This window comes from Rhinoraja longicauda, chromosome 35 (genome assembly GCF_053455715.1).
Source record: "Rhinoraja longicauda isolate Sanriku21f chromosome 35, sRhiLon1.1, whole genome shotgun sequence".
Classification (NCBI taxonomy): Eukaryota; Metazoa; Chordata; class Chondrichthyes; order Rajiformes; family Arhynchobatidae; genus Rhinoraja; species Rhinoraja longicauda.
Window position 1 is genome coordinate 15,269,036 of NC_135987.1, and position 15,403 is coordinate 15,284,438.

Below are 15,403 nucleotides of genomic sequence, written 5' to 3' on the forward strand. Positions count from 1 at the left end.
GGCAGGTATTATAACAGCATTAAAAAATATATTTGGACAGGTATAAGAATAGGACAGATTTAGATGGAAAGGGGCCAAAGCTGGGCAGGTGGAACTGGCGCCAATGGGGCATCTTGGTGGGCTTGGGCAAGTTGGACTGAAAGGCCTGTTTGTGTGCTGTATGAATCTATGACCCTATTAAGAGGAGGCACATGAGCATGTGACAATAAACTCATCTTGATTTGAACTCTCATTAAGGTGTTGTAAAACACCACGTTTTAACACCCAGTAACAACACACACACCAGTCTTTGGATAAATGGGTTATTTTATTATCAAATACAATGTAAATATTGAGAATAAGACATCTCCAAGCAGTTGACATTCAGTACAACAAGATTTATACATTCTGGGTAAATCCCACAGACCTCAAGGCATACATTAATCTATCCTGTGAATGAAATATGGGATTGAATTTGATGTACATACAGATTATAAAAGCATAGTGGATTATCCCAATGGTCCACACAGGGAATCAGACGGAACACCTCACGGCTATATGTGGCATTAGTGTAGGTGGTTCCTCTGACACTTCCCCCTCCTCCCAACCCACCTTCTGTAAATATCTCTAGTATTGTGCAGGAGTGGGGCTGCACTTTGCACCCCTGCTTGACCACATTATACCCTCTAATCATCTACATTGCGCTACCTGCTGATCATACACTTTAAGCAGACATGTATTGCACATTTGCTCCTTTGAACGTCAGTCGAGTTTAGTTTATTAGTATTGTCACCTGTACCGAGGTACAGTGAAAAGCTTTTGTTGCCCGTTATCCAGTCAGCAGAAAGACAATACATGATTCCAATCGAGCCGTTTACAGTGTACAGATCGAAGGGCAGATCTGAGAGGAGTTTAAGATCATAGTTAAAGTCAGAAATGTTGCTGTAGGATTAGAGATTTAAGAGTGTGGAGCAATTGTCATGCGAGTTTGTAGATCTGCTTCTGTGGCTACCACACAAACAGTCGCCTGGGTTGGGCGCCATCTTGGATGGTCAGGCATACAAACATAAGGTTACTGTTAACATTTTAATTTAGTAACTTTCCTTTAACCATTTATCAACAGGCATAACTTGCATGTGGATGGAGGTTCTGCTGCATTGGCCTTTTTACTTGTGTTAATATTAAAAAGTTGTGTTTGGCTTGGACAGAGAACTAAACTCTAATGGTTCAGCTATTTTGCAGTGCTCACTATTCCCTTTATAGACAAGAACACAGGAAAATCTAAAGCAACATCATAAACATTTGTTTATAGAGTCCAGATATGATTATACTGTTATGGGACACACTCCCCCATTCTTATTTGTTCGTCTACTCTCTCCTCTCTCGTTAAGAAAATCTTTAGTTCCTTCCCATATTTCAGCCAGTGTTAATATCTCTAAACTCTACACTAATATATTGATTCCTACAGCTTCAGCAGACCCATTCATCTGTCGCGGTGAATAACATCACACCACTCTGTAATACCTGATCTTCAAATGATTTGCTATGACGAACTGGAACGAGACGGGACCTACAAGTCTATGGTCACATCACCCGAACGACGCAAAAGCAGTCACACCCAAATGGAGAAATGAAGTGTAAAATTGGAGTGAATGCTGCCATCAGGAGGATGTTTTCAGGCCAAGTGCGTGGTAGGCAGTGCGCTGAGCTGCAAAAGCGAATGTCAAGAGTGGAGAGTGGAGGAACAGTACAGCTCAATTCACACCGGTCAGACCAAACAAACACTCCACTCAATCAATCATCTTCCTGGGAGGTTGCTTGGGAAATAAAGTCACAACTCACATTGTACCCAGAGAACACTGAACTATAAGATAGACACAAAAAGCTGGAGTAGTTCAGCAGGTCAGGCAGCATCTCTGGAGAAAAGGAACTGGTGACGTTTCGGTTCGAGACCCGAAACACAACCTATTCCTTTTCTCCAGAGATGCTGCCTGACCCGCTGAGTTACTCCAGCTTTTTGTGTCTATCTTCGGTTTAAACCAGTGTCTGCAGTGCCTTCCCACGAACAATCTTGCTTTTCACTCCTCTGCTGCCACAGGGTAACAATCTATACCAACACGAGGATTGTTGCTGCATCCATAAACCATCAGGTTCCATGATATTTTTGTGCCTTTGCCTTTACGTCATCAGAGATTTAGCAGACTGGCAGAAGGAAAGAGCCAGAGGGAATGTCGACTCTGAAGGAAGGTGTAACGTAGACGATACTGCCTCGACCATCTGTAAGAAGCTGCTCCTGACAATTGTTCACAATAAAAACTCCCAATGTAATCGGGGGTGAAGTTTAACCAGTTGGTAACATCATGCAACTTGCACCCATGGTCCGAAATGAAAAGGAACCATTCAGAGACATGACAAACCCCCCCAAAATACTGTCATCTGGAGGACGTAGCTCCCCAAAGTAACCCCAGTCACCTGTAATTGTTCAGTGAGGGTCTGTGTTTGTGAGGTCAGTATGTGGGTCTGTATGCAGGACATTGTGTGGGCCAGTGTGAAGGTGTGTGTGTGAGGGTTGGTGCAGGAGTCGGTGTGGGTGGAGGTTAATGTGCGTGGATGTTCCAACATTGTGCTGAGGGTCAGAGTCGGTGTACCCCATCCCTGACAGTATCAAGCAACAAGGAATCCTTCTGCAGAAGAGAAGACACAAAATGCTGGAGTAACTCAGCAGGGGACAGGCAACTTTTCCGGAGAGAAAGAAATGGGTGACGTTTCACCAAAGTCCCAATGAGTTACTCCAGCATTTTGTGTCTATCTTCGGTGTAAACCAGCATCTGCAGTTCCTTCCCGCACATCCTTCTGCAGAGGCATGGCTTCCATCTGCATTTCACACTCTGCACCTGTGCTGCTTGTAGCAGGTCATTCCTCAGGGCTAGGTAGCTTCTACACTGTGTGTGTCGGAGCATCCCGACGAAGTCCAGTGCCAGTAACACCAAAATGACATGTTCAAACTTCACAAAGAACATCAAATAAAACTTCACTGGACAGATGAGCAGAGGGTGAGGCAATTTTACTGCCTAGGGTCTTATCTGCTACTTCAGAATATTCCCCTTTCCGCTGGTCCTGTGTGACTTGACTGTTCTCCATCCACCAACACTTGCGAGCAAATGTGTGTGTGTCTGTGTCCATGTGTACGAGAGAGAATGGCTGTGAGACATTTGTGTAAATGTAAGCTTATGTGTGCCAAGTTTTGCATGTGTGTGTGTGTGAGAGAGAGAGAGGGAGAGAGAGAGAAAGAGAGAGAGATAGAGAGATAGAGAGGGAGAGAAAGGGAGAGAGAGAGAGAGAGAGAGAGAGAGAGAGAGAGAGAGAGAGAGAGAGAGAGAGAGAGAGAGAGAGAGAGAGAGAGAGAGAGAGAGAGAGAGAGAGAGAGAGAGAGAGATAGAGAGATAGAGAGGGAGAGAAAGGGAGAGAGAGAGAGAGAGAGAGAGAGAGAGAGAGAGAGAGAGAGAGAGAGAGAGAGAGAGAGAGAGAGAGAGAGAGGGAGAGAGAGGGAGAGAGAGAGAGAGGGAGAGAGAGAGAGAGGGAGAGGGAGAGAGAGGGAGAGGGAGAGGGAGGGAGAGGGAGGGAGAGGGAGAGGGAGGGAGAGAGAGAGAGGGAGAGAGAGAGAGAGAGAGAGAGAGAGAGAGAGAGAGAGAGAGAGAGAGAGAGAGAGAGAGAGAGAGAGAGAGGGAGAGAGAGAGAGAGAGAGAGAGAGAGAGAGAGAGAGAGAGAGGGAGAGAGAGGGAGAGAGAGAGAGGGAGAGAGAGAGAGAGAGAGAGAGAGAGAGAGAGAGAGAGAGAGAGAGAGAGAGGGAGAGAGAGGGAGAGAGAGAGAGGGAGAGAGAGAGAGGGAGAGGGAGGGAGAGGGAGGGAGAGGGAGAGGGAGGGAGAGAGAGAGAGAGGGAGAGGGAGAGGGAGGGAGAGGGAGAGGGAGGGAGAGAGAGAGAGGGAGAGAGAGTGTCCTCTTGCAACACAATTAGAAAATCGATTTTACACTTCAGCAGTGTATGGCTTTTCATGGTCTACTTTCAACTGGATATTACAGAGAAGGAGTGGATGGACTGTGTTTGAAGGTCAATTTAACACTGGGCACAAGCACCAATAAAACATTTCGCTAACACTATATCAGCTAGCCCAGGACTGTTCAACACTTGTGCATGTCCACACAGCCTGTCCTGGAGACAGGAGTTACTGACATTATACTGGTGTTGGTCCAGGGGGGAAAGTGTTCTGCTGAGGATAACGTTTCACACAGGAGTTTATTTTCAGTCACACCTTTTGAAAGCCTGCTCTCAAATAGCCTCCAGAGAGAAACAGGGGCCACTCCTCAAAATGAAAACATTACGGCTGCCTGTTCAGCATTTCTATCCTGTGCTGAGAGCATTAAACCATCTGGTGGAACTCAACGCCAAACACAACCTGGGCACGCACACCAGCCAGTGTCTATTCTTCGTGCCAAGGCTTGCAGAGTGCCGCTGTGCTTCCTGCCAGCCTCACCAGCCTCACCAGCCTCACCTCTCACACCGGGGCAATGATATGTCTCTGACTGTTCATGTCAAACTTGAATCGTTTCACCAACCATCCTCCCCCCCCCCCACCGTTCCACCAGCAACTGACCATGAACGGCCAAAGATAAACTTCCACTACCATGTGCCCAGCGTGCTGATTTTCCCCATGGTTTTACCGTTGTGAATATTTCCAAACGCCTGTCCTTGTTATAGTTTGGGGAGTTTCCTGCCGGTGGGGGTGTGTGGCCTGCAGAAACGCTGCACAGTTGGAACAGGGAACAATTCCTGATTTGAAGATGTTAGTGTGTGTAAAAAAAAATAAAAACAATCTGTGCAATTTGGCAACGTAAAGGTTGGTGAGAGAGGGTCAGCCTGTGGGTGAGGGGGCAGGAGTGAGGAGCGAGCAGCAGCAGGGGCAAATGTACACTCGATCAACGTTCCTTCAGAAGGAAGCAACGTTCCTACTACTGTGATCGTATTTCCCTCAGCTGAGAGTCCCTCATTCAATCCTCTTGAGCAACTGGGACAAATGGTGTACTGTACACTCATAACGTGCCAGCTGTTCCTTATCTCTACTTCACTATTCTGACGCAACGTTCAACCCTCTCTCTCTCCTCATGCTTGGACTACACTCTGGGCTGTGGTGAGCAGGGGTCGTGCACTGATGTTATCTTGCTGTTCTCGGTGCTACGGTGATAAATCAGTCGTGTGAAATAGTGCAGTTAATAAGTCAATGATGTACTCACTGGTGCCAGGGATGTCATTGGTGATCATGTACACGGCGGGGATGAGATAATTTATCGGTCAAAGTGGCTTATGAAGAGTGAGGAATATGTGCCAAGTGGCTGGTAGTGCGTTTGTTGCTTCTCTACCAAATGTAGCCGCCGTCGTCGGCCTCACCAACCTCCCCCTCCCCCTCATCCTCCTCCGTCTCCTCTGCGTTCTCTTCTCCATCTTTCTCTTCCTCGTCCTCCCATCCAACTCCGCTCCCAAAGTCTCCTGAGAAACTTACCACATCGTCTGCAAAATAAAACAATCAGCAGAGCATTAGTAATTAGTAATCAGAAGAAACTGTAGATCCGGTCAGAAGAAGGGTCTCGACCCGGAATGGCACCAATTCCTTTCCCCCAGAGAGGCTGCCTGTCCCCATTGAGTTACTCCAGCATTTTGTATCGATCTGTGGTGTAAACTAGCATCCGCTGTTCCCTTCTATACCCTCTCAATGCTGTATGACTCTCTCACTTTTTCACTTTTAATTTAATTATAATTTCGGGTTTTTGTGTGCCTTGTGCGTTCTGACTGTTGGCAGACCAATTTCCCTTCTGGGGATGAATAAGGTTCTATCGTTTCGTACTTAGCCAGATTCAGTCCAGTGTTTCAGCTCCATTTGGTGACTGAGAGTGTGGGGAAAGAAAGGTGGGGAACTGCCTGGGACAGAGTTACTGTAAAACCGAATGTAACTTTATTACCGCAATCTGGGTTTCCTTTGACGCGGGTTCCAGTCACCTCACTGCCTTGCTGGTCGACACACCAACACTCGACAGAGGAGGGGTTGCACTGCAGCCTCCTGTAGTAGCCATCCTCATCGCAGCTGGGGATGAAGGTACCTGTGAAGCAGAGTGTGGGGTTAGTCACACTGACTGACGAGAGTGGGGAAGACACTTGAGTCTTGTGCGGCTTTATATGACTTTGGTTAGGCCGCCATTCGGTGCATTGCATGCAATTCTGGTCACCCTTTTACAGGAAGGATGTGGAGACTTTGGAAAGGGCGCAGAGAAGGTTTGCCAGAGTGACCCCTGGATTAGGGATGTATTAGCCACAATGAAAGGTTGGACAGATTTGGGATTGTTTTCACTAGAACGCTGGAGGTTGAGGGGAGTATATAAAATGATGAGAGGCACGGATAGGGTAGACAGTCAGAACCTTTTCCCCCAATGTGGAAATGTTCAATAATGGAGGGCATTATAAGTCAAGTCAAGTCAAGTCAATTTTATTTGTATAGCACATTTAAAAACAACCAACGTTGACCAAAGTGCTGTACATCTGATTAGGTACTAAGGAAAAAAAATGGAACATACAGTAGCACGCAAGGGGCAAAGTTTAAAGGAGATGTGTGATGCAATGTTTCTTTACACATTGGATTATTCTTATAACATATAAGATTATTAAGGGGTTGGACACGTTCGAGGCAGGAAACATGTCCCCAATGTTGGGGGAGTCCAGAACCAGGGGCCACAGTTTAAGAATAAGGGGTAGGCCATTTAGAACGGAGATGAGGAAAAACTTTTTCAGTCAGAGAGTTGTGAATCTGTGGAACTCTCTGCCTCAGAAGGCAGTGGAAGCCAAGTCTCTGAATGCATTCAAGAGAGAGCTAGATAGAGCTCGGAGTCAGGGGGTATGGGGAGAAGGCAGGAACGGGGTACTGATTGAGAATGATCAGCCATGATCACATTGAATGGTGGTGCTGGCTCAAAGGGCCGAATGGCCTACTGCTGCACCTATTGTCTGTTGATTGATTGATTGGGTGGTGTGTGCCTGGAACGAGCTGTTAGGGGTGCAGAAATGATGGTGGCATTTGAGAGACGGGGCAGGTATATGGATTATGTGCAGGCAGATAAGAGTTGGTTGGCATCATATATGGCACGGACATTGTGGGCTGAAGGGCCTGGTTTTGTGCTGTATTGTTGTATGTCTATAACCATCAGACATCTCAGAGGATTTCACAGCAAGCGAAGCAGTTTCGGAAATGAAATCATGCAATCAATGTGTGAAAGCAAGGCTGGGTTGTACACTGCAAACTCCCACAGACAGCCATGTGATTATCACCTGTGACCTCTCTCCCAGAGGGCAAGGGCATGGGGCTATTGTGACTTCTCTCCAAAGCACCCCACTAACCTGCCTTGGAAATAACTTATTCTTTCAAGGAATGTGTAGGAAGGAACTGCAGATGCTGAAGTTCGAAGAAGGGTCTCGATCCGAAACGTCACCCATTCCTTCTCTCCAGAGATGCTGCCTGTCCCACCGAGTTACTCCAACATTTTGTGTCTATTCTTTCATGGAGGTGGACAGGACATCTTGGCACTCCCTCCCCACACCCCAGGGTAGCTCCCCTACCCACAGCTGTTGGAGCAGATGAAGAAGACCAAGCAGGAGTTGGCCATTTAGCTGAGGAGCAAGGAACGGCATCAGGTGTCAGTGCTGCCACATCGGGTAAATGAACAAAAGTAACCGGGGAGGGGGGGTGGGGGAGACCTGTAAGACCATTCTGCGCAACAAACGGTCATTAACTCATCGGGGCTTACGTGAGGGTTTTTGGTGTTTGCTTATGTGTAGCCAAGACAAATTACAGAAACAATCTAATCTATTTTTCAATTTGTTTTAGCTTAGACCTTCTCAAACTGCAAATAACCAGTTAGCCAACGACAGCCTACTCATTAACCAACATTTATCAGCCCACAATTTTGCAAACCTTCATGCTGAAAGGTTTTTTGCAAATCAAAGTCCTGAGTGTCAATTGCTCAAGATGGCCGAGCCTTTGTAAAAGCCTCGAACTTTGTCTGAGTATTTATCCTTCGATGTGGGGTAGATACTGGTGTACTCACTACACGTGTGTGCATCTCACTACACGGGTGTGCATCTCAATGTTACCACCAACCCTTCCATCCCTGTTGCCCACATTCACACAAAGTTCAATCAGATGTGCAAGCTAGCCAATAGCTGACCAAAAGAGATCGGGCAAAACTTCAAGAGAAGGGCATCAGTTGGAGTCTTTCTCTCAGCATGCAAGGGCCAAATACAGTGTATGTTCATTGAGCTTCAGAGGTCTGAAGAAGGGTCTCAACCAGAAACGTCACTCATTCCTTCTATCCAGAGATGCTGCCTGTCCAGTATTTTGTGCCTATCTTCGGAGACAGCAGAGTTGTGGTTTGGGCAATAACTGGTCAACCAAATAATGGCCTATTACATTTCATGGGAACAGATTCCGGGGGAACCTGACCGTTTCATGGGATCTCAGCCTTGGATAGTTTTCTCTGGAACGCTGAAGGCTGAGGGGAGACTCGATAAAACTCTAGAAAGATTATCAGAGGCATTGATGGGATAGACGGTCAGAACCTCTTTCTCCCAGGATGAAAATATCAAATTCTGGAGGGCACAGCTTTAAGGTGAGAGGGGCAAAGTTTAACGGAGACGTGTGGAGTAAGTTTTTTTTCTCACACAGGTGGGTGGTGAGTGCCTGAAATGCACTGCTGGGGTTGATGATAGACACAATATCCAAAACCATTTGGAACCTAGCAATTTAAATCTCTCAGCCCTCACTGAGATTTCCAAAGATTCAATTACGTTTGAATTATAACATTTCTTCTCAGTTTGCTTTGTTTAAAATTTAAGACTTGAATGAACAAAATCACTTTAACCTTGATGTAAAACTCTATCACTATCACACAGTTTAAGAATAAGGGGTAGGCCATTTAGAACGGAGATGAGGAAGAACTTTTTCAGTCAGAGAGTGGTGAAGGTGTGGAATTCTCTGCCTCAGAAGGCAGTGGAGGCCAGTTCGTTGGATGCTTTCAAGAGAGAGCTGGATAGAGCTCTTAAGGATAGCGGAGTGAGGGGGTATGGGGAGAAGGCAGGAACGGGGTACTGATTGAGAATGATCAGCCATGATCGCATTGAATGGCGGTGCTGGCTCGAAGGGCTGAATGGCCTACTCCTGCACCTATTGTCTATTGTCTATTGTCTATTGATAACTCTTCCCGCAAGGACTCCAAGGTTGCGGAGGCCAAGTCAATGGATATTTTTAAGGCAGAGAGAGATAGATTCCTGATTAGTACGGGAGTCAGGGGCTATGGGGAGAAGGCGGGAGAATGGGGTTAGGACGGAGAGATGGATCAGCCACAATTGAATGGCAGAATAGACTTGATGGGCCGAATGGCCTAATTCCGCTCCTATCATTTGAGAACTAATGAACTAACCACCTGATTATCAATTAATCCCTTCTCATTGTGCAAAACCAGGTCAAAAATACCCTCCTCCCTCTCTGACCCAAAGCAGGGAGAAGGTAGGAGAATGGGGTTAAGAGGGGAAAATATATCAGACATGATCGAATGGCTGAACAGATTTGATGGGTTGAATGACCTAATTCTGCTCCTATATCTTTTGATCACTTATCACACAGATCCAGAAAACCAACTCTTTTCATTCCATGAATATATCCTCCATGCCATTACTGCTAATATAGATTAACGCCCTACATAATTATTGTTTTAAGTCTGAAGAAGGGTTCCGACCCAAAACGACACCTGTCCATTTTCTCCAGAGATGCTGCCTGACCCGCTGAGTTACTCCAGTTTTTTGTGTCCATCTTTGGTATAAATCAGCATCTGCAGTTCCTTTAATTAATGGTTTTATCCCTTGCAGAGGTGAGCCTGTTTATTGAACCACTGCAGTTCCAGTTTTGACCAGGATATTTTCAGAGAGTCGGTATGGATCAATGCTAGCCCTGTGGGTGGAGAGATATTTAGGCCAAAGTGGGTAAGGACTTCCATGAATGGACATGATGAGCTTGCGTTGATTTTATACAACAATTGGGTAGAGATCATAGAGGCCATCCAGCACAAAAACAGACCTTTCAACCCAACCCTGACTATCCTGCAACCATTTACACTAATCCCTTAAAAAAAAACACATTTCCCCATCACCTTCTCCCCTGGATTCTGCTGCTCACTGGGCAGCACGGTGGCACAGCGGTAGAGTTGCTGCCTTACAGCGCCAGAGACCCGGGTTCGATTCCGACTATGGGTGCTGTTTGTACGGAGTTTGTACATTCTCCCTGTGACCACGTGGGTTTTCTCTGGGTGTTCCGGTTTCCCCCCACATTCCAAAGACGTATTGGCCAGTAGGTTAATTGGCTCAAATTTCACTGCACCTTAATTGGTACATGTGGCAATAAACTGGACCTTGAAACCTTGACCTGCGTGGGTTTTCTCCGAGATCCTCGGTTTCCTCCCACACTCCAAAGACGCACAGGTTTGTAGGTAAATTGGCTTGGTAAATGTAAAACTTGTCTTTAGTGTGTGTAGGTTAGTGTTAATATGCGAAGGGCCTGTTTCCGCGCTGTATCTCTAAACTAAACTAATCTTGCACACTAATGGCACATTAACCTGCCAGCGTCCATCTCATTGGGATGTAGAACTGGAGAATTCATGGGAATCCCATGCAGTCACTTGGAGAAAACTCCAGAGACAACACCCGAGGTCAGGATTGAACCCGGAGCTGTGAGGCAGCAGCTCGACCAGAGCAGCCAACAATCTGATCCGTGTTATCTAATTGTATAATTAACCATAATTTTATATATATATATGTGTGTGTGGGTGTGTGTGTATATATATAATATATATGTGTAAATGTGTGGGTCTGTCTATGTGTGGGTGTGTGTATATGTGTGTGTGTATATATATATATATATATATATATATATATTATATATATATATATATTTGTATGCGTGTGTGTATGTATAATATATATGTGTAAATGTGTGGGTGTATCCATGTGTGTGTGTGTATATATATATATATAATATGTGTAAATGTGTGGGTGTGTCCATATGTGTATATATGTGTATATATATATATATATATATATATATATATATATACATATATATATTTATTCAGAAAATGCTGGAGTAACTCAGCAGATCAGGCAGCATCTTGGGAGAGAAGGATCAGTCTGAAGAAGGGTCTCGACCCGAAACGTCACCCATTCCTTCTCTCCCGAGATGCTGCCTGACCTGCTGAGTTACTCCAGCATTTTGTGAATAAATCGATTTGTACCAGCATCTGCAGTTATTTTCTTATACTTATATATATGTGTGCGTGTGTAAATATATATATATATATATATATTATATGTGTAAATGTGTGGGTGTGTCCATGTGTGTGTGTGTATATATATATATATATATGTGTGTGTGTGTGTGTATATTATATGTGTAAATGTGTGGGTGTGTCTATGTGTGTGTGTGTTTTTTAATATAATAATGTTATATATATGCATTTTTAATATTATATTATGATATCATAAAGTGACATCATTTGCTTGCTGATTATTTAATTAACTGAATCTCTATTTCCCAAAGTTGGATGGGATTCATTTCACCGTATTATCTTTACATAGATCTTTACATCTGCAACAAAAGAATCACTACATTGCCATTCCTGGTGTATTTCTAGCTTACACACACACAGACGGCTGAAGTTACTTATTTGCAGAGGATTCATTTGGCTGCACTATGATTCTGCAGGCTGCGGGCTACAGAATCCCCAGGGTGTGAAGAAGCTTACAGCTTCTAGCTGAGACTCACCAGGCACCTTCTGTGCTGCCTCTTGCAGTTGGATCTTTTCCAGCTCAACAAGGCAGGGGGGCTCTGCAATAACACAAAGAGAGAGTTCATCAACAACTTGCATTTAGAACGTAGTACCATCCAGCACCGGAACAGGCCCTTCTGCCCACAATGTCTGTGCCGAACATGATGCCAAGCTAATCTTATCTCATCTGCCTGCACATGATCCATACCCCTCCATTCCTGGCATATCCATGTGCTTATCTAAAAGCAGCTTATCGATCATGTCTTCACTTCACCAGCACCCCTGCACATTCCAGGCTCCACTGCAATCTGTGTAAAAAAACGTGTCCCACACGTCTCCTTTTAACTTTTTCCCTTTCACCTTAAAATTATGATCTCTAATCTTAGACATTTTCACCCTGGGGAAAAAGGTTCTGACTGTCTACCTTATCTATGACTCTCCAAATGTTGTATATTTCTATCAGGTCTACCCTCAGCTTATAGTGCTCCAGACTCTCCCACCCTCTAATCCAGGCGGCATTCATTCATATATCATGTTTTCAAACAAAACTGCGTTACACGGGTTTCCAAGCAAATGTTTGATCAAAGTATTGGGGTACATGTTTGTCCCTGGCTATCCATGTGAAACATTGCCTCTGGAGTCCAGTGCCATCATCTTTAATGGAACGGCTGCTAAAACAGTTTTTCTAAGGGGAGAGAGTGGAGACAAAGCCAGGCTTGGGGACGGAGTTCTCCATATTTAGGACTTGGTAGCTGAAAGCAGAGTCAGCAATAGAAGTCAGAGAGGCACAAGAGGTCGGAATTGGAGGAATGCAGAGAACTCAGAGGTATGCAGTTCTACAGGAGATTGCAGATGGATGGCACTGCAGTGCAGTTACTGGAGCAGCTGCCTCACAGCTCCAGTGACCCGGGTTCAATCCAGTTTTCTAATACTGTCTTTTTTTTTTTGTGCAGTATTTTTCCATTGTCTTTCACAGAAATCATGTATAGTTTATGTTCTTGAGTGTTGCCAGAGTCTATGTGCCAGTGAGGCTACTGCAAAGAGGATTTTCACTGTAATCGGGGTGGCACGGTGGCGCAGCGGTAGAGTTGCTGCTTTACAGTGAATGCAGCGCCGGAGACCCGGGTTTGATCCCGACTGCGGGTGCCGTCAGTACGGAGTTTGTACGTTCTCCCCGTGACCTGCGTGGGTTTTCACCGAGATCTTCGGTTTCCTCCCACACTCCAAAGACGTGCAGGTATGTAGGTTAATTGGCTGGGTAAATGTGAAAATTGTCCCTAGTGGGTGTAAGATAGTGTTAATGTGCGGGGATCGCTGGTCGGCGAGGATGTTTTTAAAGCAGCAAATAGCTTTTCAACAGAGGCAGTAATCTTGTCAATGTTAGTAACTGCTATTATTTCATTTCTACAATTAGCAGTTGCTGGTTCCCTGTCTGCACAGAACAGAATCCTTTCTGAAGTCAGAGGATGCTTGTGCTATTGACACAGCACTGTGCAAAAAAACAAACTGCTGGAGGAACTCAGTAGGTCGGGCAACATCTGTGAAGGGAAATGGACAGATGACGATTTGGGTCGGAACTCTCAGACTTTCAAGAGGAGTTTCGGCCCGAAACTATCTCTGTCCATTTCCCTCCACGGATGCTGCCTGACCCGTTTTGTTTTTCTTCTCAAGATTCTAGCAACAGTGCTTATGGAATTTGACACTTGTTAAAGTAAAGGACTCTCCAGAAGTGATCTCGCCCACACAAGCAGAACAGTATACTTCCTGGAGGAAGGTTGACCCACGGATGGTCACCTTATTATCACAACACAGAAGATGATACAAGCTCATGGCACACAAAAGTGCATGATTATCACACGGGACAATCCTGAATAAGGGAGCTGTCCATAAATGCCAACAGTATTTTTACATAACAGAATAAGGTCCCACTTTAATTTAAGGAACCATCCATAAATATTTGCATTTCCATCACCTACAGAGAACACATCACAGTGGCACTGCGGTGGAGTTGCTGCCTTACACACCAGAGACCCGGGTTCGATCCTGACTAAGGGGTCTGTCTGAACGGAGTTTGTACGTTCTCCCCGTGACCTGTGTGGGGTTTCTCCGGGAGCTCCGGTTTCCTCCCACACTCCAAAGACGTACAGGTGTGTAGGCCTTTGGCTTGGTAAAATTAGAAATTATCCCTAGGTGTGTGTCGGATAATAGATAATAGACAATAGGTGCAGGAGGAGGCCATTCGGCCCTTCGAGCCAGCACCGCCATTCAATGTGATCATGGCTGATCATTCTCAATCAGTACCCCGTTCCTGCCTTCTCCCCATACCCCCTGACTCTGCTATCCTTAAGAGCTCTATCTAGCTCTCTCTTGAATGCATTCAGAGAATTGGCCTCCACTGCCTTCTGAGGCAGAGAATTCCACAGATTCACAACTCTCTGACTGAAAAAGATTTTCCTCATCTCCGTTCTAAATGGCCTACCCCTTTCCTGCCTCTAACATATCCAACCCCTTAATAATCTTATATATTTCGATGATCCCCTCTCATCTGTCTAAATTCCAGTGTATACAAGCCAAGGATAGTGTTAGTGTTTGGGGATCGCTGGTCGGCGCGGACTCGGTGTGTCGAAGGGCCTGTTTCCGCGCTGTATCTCTAAAACTAAAACTGAAACATCAGCCATGAAGTAAGGGAACGTCCCCAAATGCCGGCAACGTACTTTCTCTCCAGAAGCAGAAGCACCACTCGGCCATGGAGACCTGCCCATCCCGGTAGGTGTCACAGGAGTTGAAGAATGGCCTCACGCAGACCTCGTACTTGTCCAGGTTGATGGACGCAAGCTCCGTCTCGTCCAGAAACATGTCCACATCCGTATCCAGCTTGGAGAACATCCAGCCGATGGAATCCCTGCAGCTCGCCACCAGGCTCTTATCCAACACTTTGGAGAGAAGGAGCAGAGGTTACAATCACGGAGGGAACGAGACAATCGAGCTAACCTGCAGGCGTTATGAAAGGTGTTATCTTCTATTGGCTTCATTCTTGAAAGGACAATGCAATTTCGAGACTGGTTCCCTTTCCCCTGACTCTCAGTCTGAAGAAAGGTCTCCGCCCAAAACGCCACCTATTCCTTCTCTCCAGAGATGCTGCCTGTCCCGCAGGGAAACGAGAGATATAGACGATGAGGAGAGAGATATAGAACAAATGAATGAAAGATATGCAAAAAAGTAACGCTGATAAAGGAAACAGGCCACTGTTAGCTGAGGGCTTGGTGAAAACAAGTTACAGACAATGAGACTCAACAAGACCACTTTAAAACTGGTACAATTTGGGTGGGGGAGGGAGGGAAGGACATCTGGATCCCAGGCTCAGCTGTACTTGGACCCTAGCTCAGTGGTTCAATGGTACTTTATTGTCGCATGCACCGTGGTACGGTTAAACGCTTTGTTTTGCATACAACCTGGTAAAATCACCTAGCAGACGTCCCCTGGGCAGTACACAAGTGTCACCACGTTTTGG

At 45.6% G+C, this 15,403-nt stretch overlaps 1 protein-coding gene across 1 annotated transcript in view; it reads right to left on the reverse strand.

Moving 5' to 3' along the window:
• Positions 1–288: 288 nt before the first annotated feature.
• The window catches only part of LOC144609999 (testican-2-like), a 78,199-nt gene continuing 63,084 nt past the window's right edge, over positions 289–15,403 (reverse strand). The window contains exons 7-10 of the mRNA XM_078428431.1: positions 14,607–14,825; positions 11,889–11,951; positions 5,992–6,129; positions 289–5,542 (exon numbers count right to left, since the gene is read on the reverse strand). Of these exons, the coding sequence (XP_078284557.1) occupies positions 5,391–5,542; positions 5,992–6,129; positions 11,889–11,951; positions 14,607–14,825 (572 nt within the window). The 3' untranslated portion in view covers positions 289–5,390. The remainder of the gene's footprint in view (positions 5,543–5,991; positions 6,130–11,888; positions 11,952–14,606; positions 14,826–15,403) is intronic.